The sequence below is a fragment of the Choloepus didactylus genome, chromosome 7, assembly GCF_015220235.1.
Source record: "Choloepus didactylus isolate mChoDid1 chromosome 7, mChoDid1.pri, whole genome shotgun sequence".
In the NCBI taxonomy this organism is placed as follows: domain Eukaryota; kingdom Metazoa; phylum Chordata; class Mammalia; order Pilosa; family Megalonychidae; genus Choloepus; species Choloepus didactylus.
In genome coordinates, this window is record NC_051313.1 from 180,598 (window position 1) to 206,717 (window position 26,120).

At 48.5% G+C, this 26,120-nt stretch overlaps 1 protein-coding gene across 1 annotated transcript in view; it reads right to left on the reverse strand.

The window, feature by feature from the left end:
• SASH1 (SAM and SH3 domain containing 1) overlaps positions 1–26,120 on the reverse strand; it is a 157,073-nt gene that overhangs the window by 36,506 nt on the left and 94,447 nt on the right. The window contains 3 exon segments of the mRNA XM_037842581.1: positions 221–295; positions 4,828–5,171; positions 8,749–8,881. Coding sequence (XP_037698509.1) covers positions 221–295; positions 4,828–5,171; positions 8,749–8,881 — 552 coding nt within the window.

Sequence of the window (26,120 nt, forward strand, 5' to 3'; positions counted from 1 at the left end):
TGGCTGCCTCCGGAGAGAAGATGGGGCTGGGGGACCACCGCCCAGGGGACAGAGAAGTGCCTGGAGACAGGCGAAATGGGGCTCTTTCCAAACATGACTGAGGATCACTTACACAGAGGAGAAACTGACACAGCATCTATTCTCAAAGATACCAAGCTGAAAGTTTTGCTGGCCACAAACCTTGAGTCCAACGTGTTTGCCTTCTTCAGACTATACTCACCCCTGGGGCAGAATTATTACTGCTGATGTGCAGAGAACGGTTTGTCAAATCGAATCCTCCAAAGCTGCAGGTTCTCTGTGGGAAGGAGCAGTTACATGCAGTCAGCCAGGGAGCAACACACCAACCCAACACGTCCCCCACTCGCAGGACTTCACTGCACCACAAACGAGTGCACAGGGCGGAAGGAGGAAGCAGGGATGATGAGACGGAAATGCATGATCCATGTTACCGGGAAACTGCTCATCCCGCTCTTCCACAGAGCCCCTGACCTCCCTGACATGCCAAAACCAACTGGCTAAAAACCATAAACATTGACAGCGGAACCCTCCAGGTACTGGGCTGTATGAGTCTCAGTCTCGTAGCAAAACAACGTCCCCCTCCACCTTCCCTGACGTCGTCCATACAAGATGATGACAAGCAGTATTTTAGGGTACTGCTCATGGGCTCAACAGTAGTGGAAACATAGAACGGAATCCCAATGGCTCTGAGAGAGGCCACGGACGGCAGCTTTTCTAACAGACTTTTGTTTAGTTTAAATCTCTGAGAAAGGGAAAATAGGTTATGTCTCTGGCAGTGAAACAGGCCAAGAGGGTTACTCACGCACTGCTTCCCTGCCCTGGAAAAACGCTGACAACTTTCCCATCCAACTGCGCAACCTCACTGATCAGGATCCTTCCTCTCAAAGGGTATAAAGTGAAGACACACATTTCCCCAGAAAGAAAAAGGGTAGTTCAATGACTCTCAACTACACTCTTTAATTTCAACAGGAAAAGTATTAATGCTTTATAAAGGAGAACTTCGTTTTCCTTTGAGCTGGTTTCAAACTTTATGAAACTCCTTAAATCCCAGTCATTTGGGTATTTCCAGAACTTGGACTTGGTTTAAATTCACTGTGGAATAAAAAACAACACACGAAATACCCAAACTTCCAAGAAAGTAAGAGAAACCCAAAACACACTATTTCTGGTACAGCTGGTTGTTTTTTTAAGCAACTAGTAAGAAGACTTGAATAGCAGATACATGATTCTCAAAGAGCTGTAGTTAACAGCTATTAAATGGCAGGAATGAACAGAAAAGCACAATGGATACTAGAAATGTTGCTTATTTAAAATAAATACACATCCTCTAAATACATTAACTAGCTGATTGAGGAAGTAGAAAGATCCTTACCGGGAACCCTGAACTCATGATGTGGAGTCAAACCCTGATCTGCAGCCACTCGCTGTGTGAGCCCAGGTGAGGAACTCACACGCTCTGAGCTCTGGTTTCCCCACCGGGACACGCGTCCAGCTACCTGGAGACTGCAGAGAGCAGGTACTCCTTGAGTCCCTGGTGTCTCCTGACCAGCATCATCCTGAAGGTCGGGCCTGGTCAACACCATAAACGTGCAAATGAAGGACAAAATTCAGTTCTGGGCTGACAGTCTGGGAGCCTCCATTGTAAAACCAGAGCACTCCAGGAACGAACCAACAGGTGAGAGATGGCCGATTTGGCCAAAGGGGAGCAGAGGGCAGCCTCTCGGGGTGGGTAACCCTCGGGATGCTACAGAACTTTCTCCTCCAGCAAAGTCACCATCGCTGTTCTGAGCGATACACTGTAGATGTGTTTTCCAATGGACCGGACTGTAATTCTATAGTAATATCCATGGAAAATCTGATTTCCATTATAGACCACTCAGCTGGACCTATGTCTGTTCTGTAAAGCGAGAAAGCCCTCCATATGCAAAAATGTTCACCAAATCACCTAACTCAGCAAACAGTGTTACAACCACCTCTCAAGGCTAATTTTTAATATTAATGTTCCCTTTCCAGTTATAAGGCCAAATAAATTTTCTCATTTTCGCAAAGGCAATGATTTGATCCCGGTTCCTTTCCTGTGAGTTGGATGTCATGGATGGAGAATGGTACACTGGTACGTCTCTGCTCTCAGCAACAGTATCGCTGCAAGACTGGGCCAGCACGCTATCTCCAATGCATAGGACTCAACTGACAAAGACTTTATGTGGAAACCATGACGGCAATAAAACAAAAGCACATTCCAGTCTCTAAATGCCTGCTGTACGCATTTTTCATAAAATAAAAAGCTTAAAGCTAAGAATGGACTAGTTTTCTTAAATACTAAGACTCATCCTAATATAGACTAAGATATCAGCATGAACTCTCCTTTCTCCCTTTCTTAAATCAATGGAGGAGTGAGAGCACAACCACAAACTGTCCTTGAGTTCGTCTCTAAACTTTTCTGCAATACCACACAATTCTTGAAGCAGCACTCCCTGAAGAGAGAAAATCGGTTGTAGAGCGAACGTTCAGAGAAGAATAAATCAATTGGGGACTTTGTGATATAAACAAATGAAGCCTAAGTGAGGGTTTGTGGTCCTCACATCTTCTGTGCAGACAGTAACAGAAACATTTCAGATGGATGCTTGTGGGGAGGGATCTGGTCAATGCAATGGACATGCAGCTAAAAGCAGGTTGGGGCATTTTGATTTAAAATGCACAAAATCCCAAAAGGCCATGCATGTCTGTTTCCCCAAACAAAAATTTAATGACCAAATAAAAAGCAAGACAAGTAACCACTTCTACTGAATATGAGGCATTGTCATTTCCCTGAGGTTTCCTCAAGCAAATATGGCATTTTCAGAAGACATAAAGATAAAGGCTGAAGACTAGAGGAAAACTTTTGGTACAATGAAGGAAAGATATGGCAAGGAGAATAGAAAATAAATAGAACATAAGGAAAAGAAAATGATCTTAACCCCTCCAAATCAACAAAATTTCTTATTTCTCTCATTAAAACACTGTTTTACATTACTTTCTCAGGATAATCAGAAAATTAAATGTTGCTTTCCTAATTATACAATAGTACTTTTAAGAAAAAAAGTATGTAAAATAAAACTGAGCATTGGACACATAATTTATTCAGTGCTAAACTGCCCAGCACTGCCTTAAGTTCATGGTACCATAAAAATATTCAGCTTTTGGGTTGATATTTGGGACAGAGATTACATAGTGATGCCATTTGAGGCCAAAAAAAAAAAAAAAAAAAAAATTGGTGCTTGCAAACAAGCTTGCCTCATATCAACACAATGTCAGCTGAGTTGACCCATGACCCGAGGTGTTGGCACAACTCTTAGAAACAAAACTTTCAGAGAGAAGTTCTCGATGACGCTAAATTGCTATAGCTGACAACATAGGCAACATATTTATATATAACATGGATAATACATCACTATTTTTATGTGATGAATCTATACATTATCCATAATCCCATGAGGGACACATGAGCAACTCAAGGTCCTCAATCTGGGAAAACTCTCAATGTTGCACAACTGTCACTCGCAAGGGTAGGCTAACCAACCGACGGAGAAGTGGGGCTGTTTTCCAGGGACACGACAGAGGACGGAGAAAATGAATTGGAGAACACTTCTGAAAGTACAAAGCACACTGGGCTGAGACTAGCCACAGTGTTTTACCACACTTCCTCGTCAGAACAGACAAGAGGCTGAATGAGTGACAAAGAGAACTCGATCATTTTAAAACAAAAACAAAACCCAAATAAAAAGTGCCATGATAGAGAAAGAAGGGGAAGAGAAGTTTTTACTATTACTATAGTGATAGTATTAAAAGTGTTGCAAATTTCCACAAATATGAAAAGATGGAAAATAAGATGTGGGAGTAATTCGGAAGAACCCACTGTTTTTAGAGCAGTGGGGATTTTACGAGTGGTGCCTGGAAGCTAACTCCCACCAGGTCTCTGATCACGCAGTAATAATGCTGGAAAGCATTTTATCATCTGAGAGTAAGGGCTGTGTTCCTTGCTATGTAGAGATGAACGGATGGGGTATGTGAACATTTCCAAATGTTGCTTCTCTTGTTTAAAAAGGTAAGAACATCTAAAAGCCATAATTGCAATGAAAGAGCCCTAATTTCATCCCTTTAAATCAGCGGAGAAAATGAGCATCTTTTCAAGGGCAGGGTTCTCTATCCCACAGCAGCTCCCGGGCCAGGGACGTGCGCAGGTGGCCACAGCCCACTGGCGCCCTGGAAAGCCCTCCTGGCGAGGACGTCCATGTTTAGTTTTCATTAAAACCTAACATCTCCCACTGGCAAGAAGACAGACGGGAAGGGGGACAGCCACGACTGAACTGGCCATATGCTTGAAGCACCTCACGGACGCGACAAGGCCGCCCGGCTGGCTCGGCGACTCACAGACGTGGGCTCGAGTCTCAAGAGGACCCTTTTGGCGCAGTGGTCCATGGTGGTGGCCCACGTCCTCTTTGTGGCCTCCTCCTCCAGCAGGCACCGCGTCAGCTCCTGCCTCTTGGCCCTGCTCAGGCCCCAGCCCGGGGCAGGATGCACCAGCTGGGCCAGGCCCCGGGGGCCGTGGGGGCCGCGCTCGCCTGCCGAGGTGCACCCCCGGGCCCTCCTACGCCCCGGGAGCCGCAGGCCGCAGGCCGTGCCGTCGGCGCCTCTTCTGGAACATGGGTGCTCGGCGTCTGTTCTCCTCGCGCGCGTGTGCCTGGGAACGCCGCACACCTGCTCCAGGGACACGAGAAGGTGGCGCCTGTGCCTGTGGCTGCCGGGGAGGCAGACACCGCCCGTACTTACCCCGTGGCTCAGGGACCCGAGGCCCTTCCTTATCTCGCCCTCAGTCAGCGAGCGCGAGACCTTCTGTGCCTTCTCTTCTTCTGGGCAGGAGAAGAACGTCCCCATCTTCTTGGGAGGCTTGACCAGGCCCCGGCCGTCCCCTTTGCTGAAGGTTTTGGCCAGCTTCCGACCAGCTCCCCAGGTGTCCAGGCTGCTGGACGACGGGGAGGGTCCGAGGGCATCCACGTCCCCCCCTGCAGGCTTCTCGGGGCAGCCCTCGAAGGAGGACGGCTTCCTGTGTGCCCCAGAGCACAGTGAGGGTCTTCCTGGAGCTGGGGGGCTCTCGGACATGTGCTCCTCCCCACCTGGAGGGGAACCAAAGGGAGATGCCTGTGAGTTTCCGGAAAAGACACCTTCTCACCCTCTTGGGGAGCTGCTAGGATCCCACACAGGCTGCAGCCCCACTGTCCTTACCAACGGGCCCAGCATGAACAGGCACCTCAGAAAGGAAGCGACAAACTGGGCAAACGCGAGGCTTCACATGAGCTTAACATGAAGGGGTTTGGCCATGTTTTCGTCTCCTTAAAGTATCTTTACTCCACAATTTTCTAGACCATCTAAACACCTTAAAAGACCTGTTAAAAGTGTCATTTGTCCTTGCACAATGTTCCTTGTCACCTCCCCAGTTTTCAAGCATCATCCTTTGAAAGCCCCCTCAATACTGACTCTGGCTGGCTTTTTATAGCTGGAGCACGACGAATGCCATGGGGCTGACGCATGTGCCATTTAAGTGATGAAATCACCAAGGGAATTTGGGTGTGGAAACACCATAAAGGGTTGCATCTTGCAAATGCAATTATAAATGATCCCCAGTTGACAGGACAAATGCAAAGCATTAGGGAACTGGTGCTCCCAGCCAGATGCTCTGACCAGAGGCCTGCTGGGAAGCAGCAGAGCACTGAAGGCTGGACACGGGAGCGGGCCCAGGCCGCACTGCCCCATCTCGGCCCTCAGGGCCTGCGTGGGGGCCAGGTACCTAGCCAGGCCTCCAGGCCCCAGAGAGGTCTGGGCTTGCTGGCAGGAAAACCAAGTTCTTTTCTGCATGTGTTATGCAAACAGCTGTGAGGGAAGAAGTAGGTCAGGCTGTGGGTGTGACCCTCGCTGCCTGTGTCCTCGCAGCGCGAGGAAGCTGTCTGGCACGGCAGTTTTCCACCAGCTGAACGTGAAGAGGAGCAAACAAGAGATTCCATTAAATGCACCAGCTGAGCCAGCAGGCCAGGGTGGGACAAACGTCCGGGACGAGGGGTGGCAGGCGCTCCCGCTGGGGAAGGGTGGCCGGAATGGACATTCCAAACATGCCTTTCCGGGCCGTGGATGGGAACTGCAGATACAGACACAAAGAAGAAAAGCGCTGAAGCTAATTCCAGCCTGAGGAAGAGCTTCAATGTCCAGGAGACAGAGGTGGGGGTGGGAGCGGGAAGGGGACAGAGAGCTATGCCCAGTTGAGAACACACGCGCTGGTGGGGCCAGCTCCGGGCTCCGAAGCACCCATGGCAGGCCCAGCTCCTGCCCCCACCTCGGGACACCTGAGCACAAGGGCAGAGGCCAAGGGCCCTGGTGCTGGTGGAAGTGAAAAGGGCATCTCCTCCACACACAGCCATGACCCAGCTCCGGGGCCCAGCCCAAAGCAGGGCATGACGGTTCTCTACGGGAGGCGGGCAGTCAGCACTGCGCTGGGCAGGGGCCCGGGGAGCTGCGGGGAGGGCAGGCGGGGCCTGTCACTCGGCCAGTCACTCACAGGGGTCTGGAGTGGGTGGCTGTGGGAGCCTGACGCTCCCGCCGGGTTCTGGTGGCGTCTGGGGCAGCCGAGTGCCTGCTCTGTGGCCCAAAGCCCCCGAGGCGCTGGCCCCTGGGACGAGGGCGTTCCTTCCCCGTCCTCCCCTGGCTTAGTGGCCAGCTGGCCTGCAGGAGGGACATCGAGGTGCTCCACGGCACCCGGTGTGGCTCCTGGGGGACCTGCCCACCTCGTCCAGCTGTGACGAGAACTTGGCAGGAAGCAGTTCTGACGGGAGGGAGGGGTTCTGGGGAGCCCTCGGAGCCTGTGGGTTCCTCACACGATAACACCCACCCACCAAGGCAGTGTCCCCTACAAAGCTATGGGGAAATACAACTAATGAATGAGATTTGTGAAGGTACTTCGGGGGGCAGAAAGCGCCGCCCAAGCTGACGATGATCATCGGCCACGTGAGCCGGAGTGAAGCGGCTGGGAAGGCGTCCCTGAGCGGAGGAGGGGTCACCTGCCAGGAGCAACCCCCAGGCCAAGGACGGCGCCAGGTGCTGCCGGCCGAGCTACCTGGGGCTCCCGCAGGACGCGGCCGAGGGTCAGGCTGCCTGGTGACCCTGAGGAAATGACCTGACCTCTGTGTGTGTGGCTTCCTGGTTTCTGAAATGAGCGGAGTACAAGCGCCTGTCTCGAGGGCTGCATGTTGAAGGGCCCCAGGAGCCCCACGTTCCGGAGGAGGCCTGGCACACTGAGTGCCCTCAGAAACACAACACAGCTTCGGCCGACCGCGGCACCAGGGGGCCAACTCCCTGGAGGTGCAGGGCAGCGAGGGGCCCGCGAACCCGTCCCACGTCGCAGCAGGAGGGGCTACCTCTTCTGGTGCATTTTTCTTTCATCCCAACCTCTTTCTTAGTAGTAGGTGAACTGATATATACTGACACAAATATGCCAAACAGAGGATTTCTGCCTTCAGTGAAGCGTCTTTCTTGTTGGAAGGCTGCAGGGAGGGAGGCGCAACGCACACTGGCCCACAGGTGGCCTCTCGGGTTTAATTCTGGCAAATGTGCCCCTGGGCTGGTGTGGAAACTCCTCGTAGCCCTGAGCGATTCCAGCAGAGACTGTGAGAAACACCCAAGGGTAAACCAGTGTCGAACCCAACGGCACACAGAACGGCCTGGTGAAGACACCAAGGAACCCCTGGAAGTGGTCACAGAGCTAAGGCGAGAAGCCGCCCCCTTCCCGCCCCTTCCAGGCCCCCCCTCACCGACCCCCTGGCTTCCAGTGTTCCTCTGGGGTGTTTAAATGGACAAACAAAAAACAGCAGGAAAACAACAAAAAAAGAAAGCAGCAGGAAACCCTCATCTTTGCAAATATGGGGAAATTTGGTTCTCTACCCTGCTAGATTTTAATCACATACAACAAAAAGTTGCTAAAATGACTATTAAAAATCAACATGCTACAATCTGGAAAGTCCTCACAACATAGATCTGATATTTTAACAGGTAATGTGATTTTTTGAAAAGGCAAATTGTTTTCCAATTCACTTGTTTACATTTTCCAAACAAGAATATCCTTCGTTTTATCTGTTTGGGAGAATTTTACAATATGCTGCGCATGCACATTACTAACAAGAAGAGAAATGAATGAGGTTGCTATTTAAACTGTCGTACTATACGCGAGAGGCTGACTGTCCACCCCCTGCCGCGACACCGCAGCTCTCGCCGACCCACCTGGAGGTGAGGGGCCTCCGCCTCCGGACAGGGCGGTTTACGGGAGGGGCAAACTCTGCCGAGACTCGAAGGGACACACCTCCGTGGGCGGATGGCGTGTGAGACGATGGAGAATGAAATCTGGACTGAACTCGCTGGACAAGAACACATCCTATGGGGTGGGGGCCGATGTGAAGAGAGAATTGCAACTGGAAGCTTATATCAATTGGCCTAACTCTCAATTAAAGCTGGAGCACAGCTGGGGCTCCTCCGTCATGTGCTCACCATCCCCGTCCTCACATTCCGGCAGCTCCGCGCCCAGCGCAGTCCAACACCCGGACGGGCTGCGCGTACAGCAGCCCCCACCCCTCCACGGGGTCACACTCTCCCATCAAAACACTACCCCACCTGACTCAGCTGGGACCAGCCGGGCTGGTCTCTGCCTCTTACCCTCCGTGCCAGGTTTCCTCATCTCTTCCACCCTGATGAGCTTCTTTCTGACCCTGCGGGTCGAGTTCACCAGCTTGTGGAGCCTCTTGAACTTCACCAACTCCTCTGTGTCGTCATCCGACTGCTCTCTTGACTGGGAAAGAAACAAAGGGGAAGTTGGTCAGATCGTCTTTCCAGAGCTGTGCCCCTGGCCGGGAGTGTGCTGCCCTGCACTCCTGCCGCTGAAATGTGGTCAGGGGCTTCCGAGCCCACCCCCACACTCGCGTCCACCGCGTGTGGAGTCAGCCCCTGACCAGCCCCTGGAGGGAGCTCGGGGGTGCGGCCCCCCCGCTTCCCACTGCAGCTGGACCAGGCGATGTCTCCAAACCAAAGTTCTGTGGGCTTCTTTCAACCCTCCCCGAAAATCAAAACCCGCAAGCAGGATGGGGAGAGAGGCACCAAGGGCTGTCTGGCCTCTCGCTGTCTGCAGCGCCGGCCACCGCTCAGCCCTCCCTCCCGCCTCTCCGGCTCGGCCGAGTGCTCAGGCTCCCAGAAGGACAAGGGGAAAAGTTGACCTTCCAGCCGTACTGTCCAGTCCACATCCTAGCTTCCCATTTCGTGTGCAGCAGTTCAAGTATGTTCAGGCCCAGCTGTTTTCCCTCAAGGATCAAACATTACAGAGCAAAAAAAAATCTCCCCCAGCAGCAGCGGCCCAGGCTAAAACAATCCTTTCCTTGCGAACAAAACCAGGGTTTTGTCTCCAAGTCAGCTCCAGCATCCAATATGCTGCTTCCTCTGTTTTAGCTGTTCAAAATGTGAAAAAGCAAAGGCAGATCCAACTGATGGTGGGACCCGGCCCTGGCAGCCCGAGCAGCTCGCAGCCACCCCAGCCAGTCCTCTGCACCCCGGCCCCTCACGCTGAGTGCACGGAAACCTAGAGCCACTGCTCTGAATGAGAGCCGGACATGGAGCCTAGGTGTCTCACCACAAGTATAGACAATAAATAAATACAATCCAGACAAGAAAACAGGTCTGCAGGATCTAGTCAAGGAGGAGCAGGGCTGTGACGCTCCGGGGGTCCCCGGCACGGCGTGAGGTAAGTGTACAGCCCTTTCCTGGCCTCGGCTCCCAAACTGGTGCGCACAGCCTTGAGACCTGCACTGTCCATGTCTTGCCGGTGGGCAAGCCAGCAGGACCAGGCATTTCTGGTGCTTCCCCTCTGTGGAGCGGAACACCACACCCTGTTTCTCTAGACTTGCTGCACAAAGCCAGGTGAGCTACTGCTTGGCTGGTGAGGACCCCAGATAAGTGGGTGCTGGCCATTAGGCTTCCTGTGTTTCTCTTCTGAACTTAAAATGTGGAAAAATGATAAGTATTGCTGCTGAGACATCAGGGTGGTGTCAGCGTTGGACTCCATTTTCACTGGGTCCAACGGCTAGTGTGTGATGGGAAGGCTGGAGAAGTCCACCAGAGACGACCCTCACTCTGGGTGGTGAGCATCTGGAGAACCCCCAGTGCGGAATTACTCATCAAAATCGAGACACATTCTGCCATCTTGATGTAGCTCATAAGCCCAGCAACTCTAACTGAATTAGAATCAACATCATATTACAGAAATTCTGTGTGCACACCAATGGGACAAACCTAGAACATGCCTGTAACGCTCACAACAGGACCCTCTGAAGTCAAGAGAAAGAAGAAACAAGTACAGACTATGATCAAGATACAGCAAGCCGTACCACAAGACGAACCTAGTGTGTGGGTGGTGGAGATGGGAGTTGGGGTGGGGAGGGAGAAATGGCCTGTGATAAGAGGTGGTACAGAAAGATACACGGCATAAGTCAGTCTGGCAGGCCTTCTGAGGGACAGAGCCCTTCCTCAGCCCAGACTCCCTACAGTGGAAAATAAAACATGGTGGAAAGAACTCAATCAACTGCTTTCACATATCCTACCTTTTGAGAAACATGGTCAGAATTCTAAACTGATATTTTTATTTTTCTGAAAAATGAAGGCTTGGGAGGTGTCTGCCATTCACAAATGACAGTACATTCCAACCAAGGACATTCTTCACATTACTACGTTGTGGGTACCAGACAAAAAAGATGCAGCACAATTTACATGATGAAAAAGTAAGATAAAAACCAAAGTCATTCAAGAAATAAGTACACTTTTCAACTAGAAAGTTTCCTCTTATGTCAGCCTAGAAGTCACTTGAGTCCAACACACAACACCCCCACCCAGATGCTTACTGCTAGTGGAGCGACGCCAACTTCTCACTCCCTCCCGAGTCCAGAGAAGGAGGAGTGTGAAATATTTGCATTCAAGTTTTTTTCTCCAGCTCTTTTAATATAAACATGCTGTTTAAGGCATGCATTTCCTTTGAACTAGAGAGAAAAGTCTAAATTCCTCGTTTCATATTTCTACATTTAAGCATTGGCCACTTCCCAAATGCTGCAAATAACACATTATGTCTTTTTAAACCACAAGCCATGGGGGTGTGGGTTTTTTTTTTTTTAATTAAGGACCATAAAAACATAAATTTTTATTTTTTATTAAACTATTACATTTATTTATATTTAAAGAAATCTTTCCACCTGGAGGAACTTTGTAGAAGAGGAAATAAACCTGCATTGTACACAAAATGAATGACTGCCCCAAGAAACAGGCTCAGAACTCTTATAGAGCAGATTTTAGATAAACTAAAATGAAAAAGTGAAGGTATACACTCACGCACACCCAGAGGGAGGTGGTGCCCACCCCTCTGTGTCCTGCCCTGGACAGGGCACTAAAATAGACTCTAATTGGATCATCTTCTAAACCAGAAGATGAACTCAGTCCTCTGCATAACCCCCCCTCTAAACCGATAACAGAAAAAGGCAATGCATCCCTCCAAAGGGTGTTGAAAATTGGGCTTACACTATTGAAAACAGAAACATTTGATTTCCAGCATCACCAGTGCAGATTTTTCCAGAAAAGCCCATATGGCCCAACTTTTAATTACTTTGGCTAATGCTGTATGTAGAAAACTCTGTGGTGAAAGCTGAAGTGTTTCATTTCTGGTTTCCATGGCAACATTACATCAGCCTGCAGACAGCTGGCTCCACAGTTTCAAACCATAACAAATTGACCAAACCAAGGCACAAAACCGGAGCTGCTTTAAAGCGACAGTGCTCACTTGGCTGGGGAGGGCCAGGGGGCCATGAGGCCGAGCTGCCTCCCTTTCGGATCCTTCTGGAGCAAGTGCATCCTCCGCACATCTGTGGCGTTACAACAGGGAAGACGCGGGGCCCCGCGTGAGTGTTCCCTGACCCAGCTGCACTGGGACGGTCAGAGGAGCCTCTGTAAACACAAAGCTGAGCGTGCCGGGCCCATCCGAGCCGCTCGCCACGATGCCTCGAACAAACCCTTCCCAGAGCCACGGGTAGGCGCGGGCCCCCGTCCTCCCGCTGCGGCAGAGACTGAGCCCCTGCCCCATGCCACGGCCCCACCCTTCAGAGACCCCCTTCCGCCTCCCCAGCTCCAGACGCCCGGCACGGGAAAGCTCAGGGCAGGCAGGCACTTCCGAAGGCGACCTGAAGCCAACAACGTGAAATGCTCCCGACTCACAAATCGTTTAGTTTAGATCTAGCGCGCAGTCCAGCACGTTCACGTCGACCCGGGTCCACTTTGCCAGCGACATTCCACTCACAACAAAGGCCACAGAAGGAAGGACCTCAGCTGCAGCCTCCACACTGTCCTCTCGTCCTCACTTTTCTCAAAACAAGATCCCCTGTTCTCCTCTAACCCTTTCCACTGTCAGTGGAAACAGGGAAAAGGACAGATGTAGAGAACTCAGAAGAAAAGCCCCACGGCCATCAAAAAGCCTCTTCTCGGAGCGACAGAAACCACGTCTTTTCCTCCCCATCACGCTTGTGCAGGGACTTACTGGCTTCGGCATTTAGCAGGCCTGGGGGGGAGCTGCGAGGCGCCGGTGCCCCCGCCTCCACTCCTGCGGTCTCAGAGCCAGCAGCCTGCCCGTCCGCGCGCTCCGGCAGCTCCCCGGCCTCGGCTCTGTCCGCAGGACAGCGAGACGCGGGCTTCAGTCGGCTTCTTTCTGCTCGTGGACTGATCCCCAGCGCCTTGCTAACTGCATAACTCTCAAGAAAGGCAGAAGTCATGGGCTCTAAGCAAATCTATTCACCACAAGGAAAAAAGGGAGTGTTGTACATGGCAAACAATCCCCGTTTTCACTGACGAAGCTCCCTGACCTCCCGCTGGCCTCCAGCCCCTTAATTACTGTCTATGGAATTCCAGAGAAAGAAGAAAAGAACGCGAGAGGCTGAGCCGCCAGGCAAGGGCCAGCCCTGCAGCCCTCCTCCCGACAGCCCCGAAGGGGAGTCGCAGCTGGAAGGGGCAGACACTTCCAAGGGCTGCTTTTGAAATCACTGAGTTAAAACGTATGATTTTGGTTTTTCCTAGACTTTCCTTTTCCTATTTTAACTACTACAGTAAATACAGAATATTTCCCCTTCTCTGATGCTTCTGAAACAGTCCTACCAAGTCACCCCGTAGATCATGTCACAGCACCAGTTCCCTCATGCTCAAGAAATGTCACGAGCCGGCATCTACCCCAGGTCTCCGCGGAGCACAGGCCGCCCTGTGGCAGGACAGACATCCTCACACCATGACAGACAGATGCAACAGCAGCATCCACGCCACGTCTCCAAGTCGGGGACTGCCCACCCGGGGTCCCTGCTGCTGTGTCACGCGGGTCCCACTGCACGTGACAGAGGGCTGGGGCATCTGGAGGCCGCCCGGACCGGAAACAGGTGCGGGCTCAGCACCAGAGCCGCCCCGTCCTCGGGCCACACCTGGCCGGCACAGCCGAGATCTGCTCCACAAACCCATCCCCGGCCCCGTCCAGCTTCAGAGGCATCCGCTTCCTCCTCCTGCACCCCCCAGCGGTGCCAGGGGCATTTCCGATGTTGTCCTTCCCACACACCGTGGGTCTAAAGCCCACAATTACCCACACACGTGGTCTGCACAAACCTGTCTTTTGTCTTGCACCACACACCGTGCGAGATGCCCGGGACAAGACAGGCCTCGCTGCTGGGGTTGCGCCAAAGGGGGTCCCAGCACAGAGCAGGAGGTTTGCTCCTGAGGGGGTGGGGGTGGGAGTCCAGTCTCCCAGCTCCCCCAGGGTGGGCTTCCTCTGCCCTCACAGAACTCCCTGCATGCTCCTGCAGAGCTGCTCGCATCCAGCTCCATTTCCTCTCCGACGGAGGACGAGGAGTGGAGCTAGCGTGACTTGGCAAGTACCCTTCTCTGTGTGAACCTGGTGTAACATTTATCTCACAGGGTTGTTTTAAAAACTGTGTATGTCCAGCTGGCAGCTGGGGCTCAGTAAGTGCTTATTAAATCTGCAGTCTTCTTCTAGTCATTAGTGATTCAAACACCAAATTCTTAAAAACTGCCGCAAAAGCCAGAGACGGGCCCAGGTTTCAGGCTGTGTTCATTTCCGAAAACCCCGAGCGGGTCGGGAACCAGGACTCTGGGCAGGCTTGGGCTCAGGTCCAGTTGCAAACAGGGTGTGGTGGGGACAGGTTTCCTGCCTGCTCTCACCTTGAAGACAGGCCTGGAGACGGGCCCCATGGGGCTCTGAGGTACAAAGCTGGCAGGCCGCTGAGCTCTGCACGGGCGAGTAGCAGGGGCTCCCAGGCCTGGAGACCCTCTTCCGAGGATGGACACAGCGCTGTCCTGGTCACCCCTCGCTGACCTCTCCACCCCCACACCCCTCCATTGGTCCTGTCTGGTGGTGGCTGTGCTGTCCTGCCACACAGTGGCCCACATGGGTGACAAGAGGGCATCTGTGATCAACACAGAAGGCCCAGGCTGCTGTGAAGGACGGGACGGCAGCCCAGGCTGGGAGCCACGAGGAGAGGGCGCTGCTGGCCTTGTCGCTGTGGCCACAGGCCTGGCTGCCCCGGCACACATGGGCGCACACCCACGCTGGAGAAGTTCAAGCACATGTGTGCTCGGACCTCACCTGCACTGTGGGCCCAGTGCTCGGACGCCATGCAGGAAGGCCCCACATGGCACCCGGGCTCTCGCAGGAGCCACTCTGCCTGCCCGGCCCACCGTCACCTCCCTTGGGCAGCCTTCCTGGCTTTCACCTCCCTCGGGCTACGTGGTCACAACCTGACCGCACTTCCTGAGGGCCAGGACCATGGCCACATTCATTTCTGTATCTTTTAATAACATAATTGTTCATTTCTGAATACACGCGAAATCTATGTAATTACAGAAAATTTGGAATGTGCAGAAACAGATAAAAGATAAAGGAAAATCACTTATACCTCCCATTCATACAGAAAAATTGGCAAAAGTCCTGGTTTCTGTGATCCCATTTTTTCCCTAAACCAACCTCCCTACATTTCTATGAGGTTTATTTATAAGGGTTTTTTAAATTTTTTTGGAAAAAGGGATGCCTTGGAGACTGTCGGGGCTCTGCTCTGGCACCCCAGAGCTCCTGCAAGTGGACACCAAGACCCACGCAGGAGCAACGTGCTTCCATGCTGACGTGCACCCTCTCGGAATCACCTGCTGCCTCCAAAGATTCCTTCTGGAAACTTGGGAGCCATCAGTGTAGACTGCTCCAATGCTGGGGAGCCAGGTCATCCCACACCTGGGCTCTTCGAGACTACTCACCCCTACCCGTGCCATCCGGACTCGAACCGTGACATCAAGGCCACGGCTGACAGGGGGACGTCACGGTCCCCGATATCGGCCCCCCGGGTCTGTCTCCCAATGAGGCTGGAGACGACCTCGCCGAGGCCAGTGGTGACTGGATGGGCCCCGTGGGTGATGGAGAAACTGAGCCCTCGGAACACACCAGCCTCCGCCTCCTTCCAACCCTCGGACCCCCAAGGAAGCAGCCAGTGACAGGAGAAGCAGGAGAACATGAAGCTCAGGGAAACACGTTTCGAGCAAACGGTCGCGACTGCCTGGCAGATGCAGCACCAGTCTTTAGGCAGAGAACTCTCTGGAACTATCCAGTCTGTGGGATGCAGCGGCGACAGGGTCGGCGGCAGCGGTGCAGGGGGTGCCGGCCGGTGAACACAGAGGGAAGCATTTCAATAAAGGACCCTTTGACAACCAAAAAAAAAAAAAAGACACGTCTTGCACATTTTTCCATGTCAACGAATCTTTGACAATTCAATACTACACACCACTGGTTTTGTAAATAATAGATAATATGGTCTCCAATTTTTCAGTATAGTAAACAACAGTCCAATGAACAGTATAGTAAAATTTCCAAATCATTCTTTTTTTATAATAAATGATTAGTTTGTGGAATCAATGGGTAAAAGAATGGGCGCATCTTTAAAGTTTTTGGTACATACTAAAAATTGCTTTGAAAATAAGTTGTATTATTTGAGAATCTCACCACAGCATAAAGAGAGCCAGATTCCCCACACTTCACCGATGGTGCCCACAGAGGGGCTTCCCGACCGAGGTGAAGCAGCAGGCATGAGCAGGCGCTGACCGGGGGCGTGGGCACGCAGGGGCCCCGAGAGACGTTCCCAAGTGGGATGAACGTAGAAGGGAAACAGAACCAAGAGGCACTGGCTTGGAGGGCGACGGACTCGCCCTTGCCGTGCTTTGGGGGTGTTTCCACCAAGACCCCACCCCAGGCTCCACAGGCGGGAGACAGGCGGGTGCTGCCCACCCCCAGCGGCCCCGGGCTCCCTCCGAGCTCCTTTCCTGACCTCCACACGTGTGACCACTGCCCACTCAGGCACAAGAGACCCCGGGGCAGAGCCAGTGGGGAAGAGGCTGACAGGGGACCAGGTCCCCGGGCTGACTCTATAAAAACAAGTCAGCCTCTAGCCACCATGGAGGCGAGAAGGCAGTGGCACGACATATTTAAAATTTTGAGTGAGAAAAAATTTCCAACCAAGAATACTTTATCCAGCAAATCTCTTCTTCAAATTTGAGGGAGAGCCTAAATTTTTCACAGACAAACAAATGCTGAGAGAGTTTGCTAACAAGAGGCCTGCCCTACAGGAGATACTAAAGGGAGCCCTACAGACAGAGAAACAAAGAAAGGACAGAGAGACTTGGAGAAAGGTTCAGTACTAAAGAGATTTGGTATGGGTACATTAAAGGATATTAATAGAGAGAGGGAAAAATATATATGACAAACATAAACCAAAGGATAAGATGGCTGATTCAAGACATGCCTTCACGGTTATAACATTGAATGTAAATGGATTAAACTCACCAATTAAAAGGTATAGATTTGCAGAATGGATCAAAAAAAATGAACCATCAATATGCTGCATACAAGAGACTCATTTTAGACACAGGGACACAAAGAAATTCAAAGTGAAAGGATGGAAAAAAATATTTCACACCAGCTACAGCCAAAAGAAAGCAGGTGTAGCAATATTAATCTCAGATAAAATAGACTTTAAATGCAGGGATATTTTGAGAGACAAAGAAGGTCACTACATACTAATAAAAGGGGCAATTCAACAAGAAGAAATAACAGTCATAAATGTTTATGCACCCAATCAAGGTGCCACAAAATACATGAGAGAAACACTGGCAAAACTAAAGGAAGCAATTGATGTTTCCACAATAATTGTGGGAGACCTCAACACATCACTCTCTCCCATAGATAGATCAATCAGACAGAAGACCAATAAGGAAATTGAAAACCTAAACAATCTGATAAATTGAATTGGATTTAACAGACATATATAGAACATTACATCCCAAATCACCAGGATACACATACTTCTCTAGTGCTCACGGGACTTTCTCCAGAATAGATCATATGCTGGGACATAAAACAAGCCTCAATAAATTTAAAAAGATTGAAATTATTCAAAGCACATTCTCTGACCACAATGGAATACAATTAGAAGTCAATAACCATCAGAGATTTGGAAAATTCACAAATACCTGGAGGTTAAACAACACACTCCTAAACAATCAGTGGGTTAAAGAAGAAATAGCAAGAGAAATTGCTAAATATATAGAGACGAATGAAAATGAGAACACAACATACCAAAACCTATGGATGCAGCAAAAGCGGTACTGAGGGGGTAATTTATAGCACTAAACACATATATTAAAAAGGAAGAAAGAGACAAAATCAAAGAACTAATGGATCAACAGAAAAAGCCAGAAAATGAACAGCAAACCAATCCTAAACCAGGAAGAAGAAAAGAAATAACAAGGATTAAAGCAGAGATAAATGACATAGAGAACAAAAAAACAATAGAGGATAAATAACACTAAAAGTTGGTTCTTTAAGAAGATCAACAAGATTGACAAGCCCCTAGCTAGAGTGACAAAATCAAAAAGAGAGAAGACGCATATAAACAAAATAATGAATGAGAAAGGTGACATTACTGCAGATCCCGAGGAAATTAAAAAAATTATAAGAGGGTACTATGACCAACTGTATGGCAACAAACTGGATAATGTAGAGGAAATGGACAATTTCCTGGAAACATATGAACAACCTAGACTGACCAGAGAAGAAACAGAAGACCTCAACCAACCAATCACAAGCAAAGAGATCCAATCAGTCATCAAAAAGCTTCCCACAAATAAATGCCCAGGGCCAGATGGCTTCACAGGAGAATTCTACCAGACTTTCCAGAAAGAACTGACACCAATCTTACTTAAACTCTTTCAAAACATTGAAGAAAATGGAACACTACCTAACTCATTTTATGAAGCTAACATCAATCTAATACCAAAACCAGGCAAAGATGCTACAAAAAAGGAAAACTACCAGCCAATCTCCCTAATGAATATCGATGCAAAAATCCTCAACTAAATACTTGCAAATCAAATCCAAAGACACATTAAAAAAATCATACACCATGACCAAGTGGGGTTCATTCCAGGCATGCAAGGATGGTTCAACATAAGAAAATCAATCAATGTATTACAACACATTAACAAGTCAAAAGGGAAAAATCAAATGATCATCTCAGTAGATGCTGAAAAAGCATTCGACAAAATCCAACATCCCTTTTTGATAAAAACACTTCAAAAGCTAGGAATTGAAGGAAACTTCCTCAATATGATAAAGAACATATATGAAAAACCCACAGCCAGCATAGTACTCAATGGTGAGAGACTGAAAGCCTTCCCCCTAGGATCAGGAACAAGACAAGGATGCCCGCTATCACCACTGTCATTCAACATTGTGCTGGAAGTGCTAGCCAGGGCAATCCAGCCAGACAAAGAAATAAAAGGCATCCAAATTGGAAAGGAAGAAGTAAAACTGTCATTGTTTGCAGATGATATGATCTTATATCTGGAAAACCCCGAGAAATCGACGATACAGCTACTAGAGCTAATAAACAAATTTAGCAAAGTAGCAGGATACAAGATTAATGCACACAAGTCAGTAATGTTTCTATATGCTAGAAATGAACAAACTGAAGAGACACTCAAGAAAAACATACCATTTTCAATAGCAACTAAAAAAATCAAGTACCTAGGAATAAACTTAACCAAAGATGTAAAAGACCTATACAAAGAAAACTACATAACTCTATTAAAAGAAACAGAAGGGGACCTTAAAAGATGGAAAAATATTCCATGTTCATGGATAGGAAGGCTAAATGTCATTAAGATGTCAATTCTACCTAAACTCATCTACAGAGTCAATGCAATCCCAATCAAAATTCCATCAACCTACTTTGCAGACTTGGAAAAGCTAGTTATCAAATTTATTTGGAAAGGGAAGATGCCTCAAATTGCTAAAGACACTCTAAAAAAGAAAAACCAAGTGGGAGGACTTACACTCCCTGACATTGAAGCTTATTATAAAGCCACTGTTGTCAAAACAGCATGGTACTGGCACAAAGATAGACATATAGATTAATGGAATAGAATTGAGAATTCGGAGATAGACCCCCAGATCTATGGCCGACTGATCTTTGATAAGGCCCCCAAAGTCACTGAACTGCGTCATAATGGTCTTTTCAACAAATGGGGCTGGGAGAGTTGGATATCCATATCCAAAAGAATGAAAGAGGACCCCTACCTCACACCCTACACAAAAATTAACTCAAAATGGACCAAAGATCTCAATATAAAAGAAAGCACCATAAAACTCCTAGAAGATAATGTAGGAAAACATCTTCAAGACCATGTATTAGGTGGCCACTTCCTAGACTTTATACGCAAAGCACAAGCAACAAAAGAAAAAATAGATAAATGGGAACTCCTCAAGCTTAGAAGTTTCTGTACCTCAAAGGAATTTCTCAAAAAGGTAAAGAGGCAGCCAACTCAATGGGAAAAAATTTTTGGAAACCATGTATCTGACAAAAGACTGATATCTTGCATATATAAAGAAATCCTACAACTTAATGATGATAGTACAGACAGGCCAATTATAAAATGGGCAAAAGATATGAAAAGACAGTTCTCTGAAGAGGAAATACAAATGGCCAAGAAACATATGAAAAACTGTTCAGCTTCACTAGCTATTAGAGAGATGCAAATTAAGACCACAATGAGATACCATCTCACACCAATTAGAATGGCTGCCATTAAACAAACAGGAAACTACAAATGCTGGAGGGGATGTAGAGAAATTGAAACTCTTATTCATTGTTGGTGGGAGTGTATAATGGTTCAGCCACTCTGGAAGTCAGTCTGGCAGTTCCTTAGAAAACTAGATATAGAGATACCCTTCGATCCAGCGATTGCACTTCTCGGTATATACCCAGAAGATCGGAGAGCAGTGACACGAACAGATATCTGCACACTAATGTTCATAGCAGCATTATTCACAATTGCCAAGAGACGGAAACAACCCAAATGTCCTTCAACAGATGAGTAGATAAATAAAATGTGGTATATACACACGATGGAGTACTACATGGCAGTAAGAAGGAATGGTGTTGTGAAACATATGACAACATGGATGAACCTTGAAGACATAATGCTGAGCGAAATAAGCCAGGCACAAAAAGACAAATATTATATGCTACCACTAATGTGAACTTTGAAAAATGTAAAACGAACGGTTTATAATGTAGAATGTAGGGGAACTAGTGATAGAGAGCAATTAAGGAAGGGGGATCAATAATCCAAGAAGAACAGATAAGCTATCATGGGTAAATTTAATGTTCTGGGAATGCCCAGGAATGACTATGGTCTGTTAATTTCTGATGGGTATAGTAGGACCAAGTTCACCGAAATGTTGCTATATTAGGTTACTTTCTTGGGGTAGAGTAAGAAAACGTTGGAAGTAAAGTAGTTATCTTAGGTTAGTTGTCTTTTTCTTACTCCCTTGTTATGGTCTCTTTGAAATGTTCTTTTATTGTATGTTTTTTTTAATTTTTTTTTAATTTTTTTAATTTTTCATACAGTTGATTAAAAAAAAGTTTAAAAAAAAAAAAAAAAGGAAAAAAATATGCAAAGCCCCCTTGAGGAGCTGGTGGAGAATGCAGGGGTATTGGCCTGACCTACCTCGATGGTTACTAACACGACCACAGACATAGGGGACTGGTGGTTTGATGGGTTGAGCCCTCTACCATAGGTTTTACCCTTGGGAAGACTGTTGCTGCAAAGGAGAGGCTAGGCCTCCCTACAACTGTGCCTAAGAGCCTCCTCCCGAATGCCTCTTTGTTGCTCAGATGTGGCCCTCTCTCTCTAGCTAAGCCAACTTGAAAGGTGAAATCACTGCCCTCCCCCCTACGTGGGATCAGACACCCAGGGGAGTGAATCTCCCTGGCAACGTGGAATATGACTCCCAGGGAGGAATGTGGACCCGGCATCGTGGGATGGAGAACATCTTCTTGACCAAAAGGGGGAAGTGAAAGGAAATGAAATAAGCTTCAGTGGCAGAGAGATTCCAAAAGGAGCCGAGAGGTCACTCTGGTGGGCACTCTTACGCACACTTTAGACAACCCTTTTTAGGTTCTAAAGAATTGGGGTAGCTGGTGGTGGATACCTGAAACTATCAAACTACAACCCATGAACCCATGAATCTTGAAGACAGTTGTATAAAAATGTGGCCTATGAGGGGGGACAGTGGGATTGGGGGGGGCCATAGGGATCACACTCCCGTTTGTCTAGTTTGTGGATGGATGAGTGGAAAGGTGGGGGAAGGAAACAAACAAACAAACAGACAAGGGCGCCCAGTGTTCTTTTTTACTTTAGTTGCTCCTTTTCACTTTAATTATTATTCTGGTTATTTTTGTGTGTGTGGTAATGAGGGTGTCAGGGACTGATTTTGGTAATGAATGCACAACTACGTAATGGTACTGTGAACAATCAAATGTACGATTTGTTTTGTATGATTGTGTGGTATGTGAATATATCTCAATAAAATGAATAATTAAAACAAAACAAAACAAAACGTCAGCCTCACTGTTCAAAGAAACAGAATTACTTAAAAATGTGTTTGTGACTTGCTGGAAGTGACTACATAAAATAAGAAACACATTGTGGGTTTTTTTTTTTTTTTTTCTTTTCGTTTTTCTCAAGTAGCAAGGGAAGGACTTGTTGGAAATATTTTGCTCATTAGTCAGTGACATCACTGCCCTCTGAAATTAGGCGATTTTTGTCAGCATATGGAAAAAAAAGATGGGATTCCATCCTTATCCCAGAGGTGCAGTATAACATTGAAACAAACTCTCCGGCTGTTTCAAAATTAACTAGTTGTAGCCAAATATGGAGGAGGAGGGGAGAAGATAATCACCTGACTCTTTCACTTGGGAAAGAGTATGAGAATCTGAGGCAATATCACCATCCCCTAATGCAGAGGCTTGTCAGCACTTGACTGAATTAAGAAATAGCTTAAAACAACTAACTGTAAAACCACAGGAGCAGCAAAGGAATGCTACTCTCCACAGTAAATTCTACTCTTTTCTCAAGCTTGTGAACCTTGAGCTGCTTTCCATCAGCCTGGACAATGAGGCTGCAGGAGCCCGCACTGGGTCAGAGGCCGCCTTGCCCTCTTCCTGCCCTGCCCCGTCCACAGGCCAGAGATGCCCACTGATGGCGTGACCAGGTGAGTTCAGGTAACGGACACGTGGGAAGGGGGCCTCGAGCACCCTCGGGGGCAGCCCATGTTTCCCAGAGCTCCAGGCCACACACTCACCCGGATCCCACAAAGCCTTCGGCCCTGGAAGAGGGACAGCTTGGCAAACGGCTGCCGAGTGGGGCAGTCACGCACGCGTTGGAGGCTCTGATTTCTGGAGCTCATGAAGGTTTTCATCCCAGAAGTGGGACGTCTCCGGAGGGACTGGGTGGTGTCAGGAAGACACACTGCCTCGTGGCATCTTGGACTGACTCACAGGTCAGGCACGAGGACTTCTTGGACAGGGTTGTCAAACAACCTTGCTGAAGCCAATGGAGATGGAGAAATACAGGGAACTGACAGAGCCAGAGGGCAACGGATAGTGCAGAGCCCAAGCCTCTCCTCCAACCCGACCAAGCTGGAGCCGGCAGCCTGATGCCCTCACCCCACCCAGAGCCACGATGTGCAACCTCAACTAACTCTCCTTGTGTGCAGAATCAACAGAAAGCAAGTTTATTTCAAGTTCCAAGCCAGAAGAAATCTAGGCAGAATCCCTGCCTCAGCTTAGAAAGGATGTCTGTGAGCATCTAATTAGCAGAGCTGTCAGGTCAGGCGACAGCTTAAAATATGGTTCCCATAGCACCTACAGGAATGAGCTACAGCCATAACATATACTAAAAAGTAGCAAAGATACTCCAAGAGCGATCAAACAAGGAGGGGGCACATGGACTCAGGCGTGAAGCTCCGGGCTCGAGGCAAAGCACAGACCTCTGAGCCACTTCTCCAGATCCGCCCCAGCAGGGATGTCAGAGGATTCTCCCAACCACCCAGCATCTGGAAGGCAGTGAACATGCGAGCTCTCCATCTTCTGCTGAAGAGCAATGGAAACGGCTGAGGAGAGCAATGATGAACAGGTGGGAAGTCGACAGTAAAGCTGACCATGATGGAAGCAAAGGTTCTGGAGATTTACAGGAAGTTGGATAAATGCTCTAAAGGCAGAATGGCAGGGGCCCCGGCCCTACCCAGGACCCGGTGGTGTGAACTGGGGCACAGCACATTCAGCACATTCAGGGAGAAGGCAGAGCCCGGACCCCCGGCAAGGCCACTTGCCCCCTCCATCGGCCACGCTGTGACGACAGACATGGATGGACCCAAAACAAAGCCTTCGACTGTAGCTTGTAGGAGGGAAACCATCTGTTGGGTAGGAAAGGAGGAGAAACAGAATAGAAAAGACACAGACTCCATCCAAGGGAAGGGAAGAAGATGCTAACAGCTGCTTCATGCTACAAAACTATCACAAAGGAACACAACTTCAATTAAACAAGGCCTCAAAGACAGGATGAGAAACAACACAATGACAGAAATTTTTAAAAATGCAATCAAAGGAAATAGAGGTTCAACATCATTAACCATTAAGAGAAATGCAAACCAAAGCCACAGTGGGGTACCAGTTCACACTTTTATTTCTGCAAAACACAATTAAAAACAGAAAATAAGAAGTGCTGGTGAGCATGTGCAGAAATCGGAAACCTGGTGCATTGCTGGCAAGAATGTAAAATGGTGCAGTCACTGTGGAAAACTGTTTGAGTGTTCCTGAAACAGTTAAATATAGAATACAACCCAGCAATTCCACTCCTAGGTGTATATCCAAATAATGGAAAGCAAGGACCCAAACAGACACTTGTATTCTGGTGTTCACAGCAGCATCACTGACAATAGCCAAAAGGTGGAAACAACCCAAGTGTCCATAAACAGATGGATAAACAAAATGTGCTAAATCTAGGCAACAGAATATTAGCCAGCTGTAAAAAGGGAAGAAGTGCTGATTCACGCAGCAACATGGTCGAACCTTGAAAACATTATGCTAAGTGAAACAGCAGACACAAAAGGCCACATATTGTATGATTCCACTTATATAAAGCATGTAGAATAGGCAAATAGAGAAAAAGAGGTTCCTCGGGTGGGGGGGTGAATGGGTGAGGAATTATTGTTTAATTGGTACAGAGTTTCTATTTAGGCTGATGAAAAAATTTTGGTAATAGACAATGATGAGGTAGCACAACATGGTGAATGCAACTGAGTAGTACAGTTAAAGATGGTTAAAATGGCAAATTTCATCTTATATGTATTTTACCAGAATACATTTAAAAAAAAAATAAGAGGACCACATAAGCTATTAGAGAACATAGTTACAATAAGAATGAACCAGTAAAGAACAGAATCTATACCTTCGAAGTCAAAATACCAAAACAGAGAGGAACTTCATGTTTACATCAATTTTATCCCACTAGCTGAGTTGTAGGGTGTACCTGGCTCGCTGTCCAGGCCTGCTCCACCTGCCATGCACTTCTCCTCGTGGGGGCTCCTTCTCGGGGAGGCTGCCCCTCTCCCCCCGGGCTTCATGGACTGCCTGTGTGCACCTGTCGCATGAGGCAAGAGCACCCCAAGTAAGTCCACCACCTGCTGTCCCCATCTGCCCTCTGCTCAGACACCAGCTCTCTGGGCACCGGATGGCAGCACAGGAGGGTCTCAACAAAAGTCTGCCAAGTGAACGCACAAGAGTGCCTGTCACCCCCACTGCAGGACAGAATCCTCTCAGCAGCTCACTCCTCAGCATGAGCAGGGTTCCTACTCATGACAGTGAAATCGATGTGGGCATCAGAGGGTGACAGAGAGAGAGGAGACCAGAGGGGGTTTTTATAGAAAGTATTCTGTTGACATAGAATCTGGTGGTGTTAAATATTGACATCCACATGCATGCCATTATCTGAGGACTGACAACAGTTATAACTGAACGTGTAACTGTCGTGACAAACTAAAAATGGGCCCCAAACAAGAGACAGACAGGCTGGGGTTGGACATGGTATCAGCCTGGATCCCGTCCATGGACCCCAATGGGGTCTGGGGCATCTTCGAGTCCATCATTAATTAAGCCCTGGCATCAGGGCAATAAGTTGGTGCGGGGTTAACATGGAACAGATCTGTAAATTAAACAAATGATGGAATCCCAATCTACATGCATGAACTGGTTCGGCAAATCTAAATGCCAATCTCTAACTGAGATCGCAAATGGCTGTGGTTTGACGTAATCAGCAGCAGGGGGTGACGTGTTCCCTGTGTGGCGTTCATCTACCATGCAGAGCGTTCTTATAGGTCAGAAGCTGTCTAATATCTCTAATTTAACATGGTTCAACCTAACAAAAGATGTAACAGACAAGATTGCAATCTGGAGTTGTCTCAAACTTTAATTAAGAAAAAAAAATAGGTCACCTCAGATTGCACCCGGATCTTGTGTGCATGAGGCAAGAGCACCCCAAGTAAGTCCACCACCTGCTGTCCCCATCTGCCC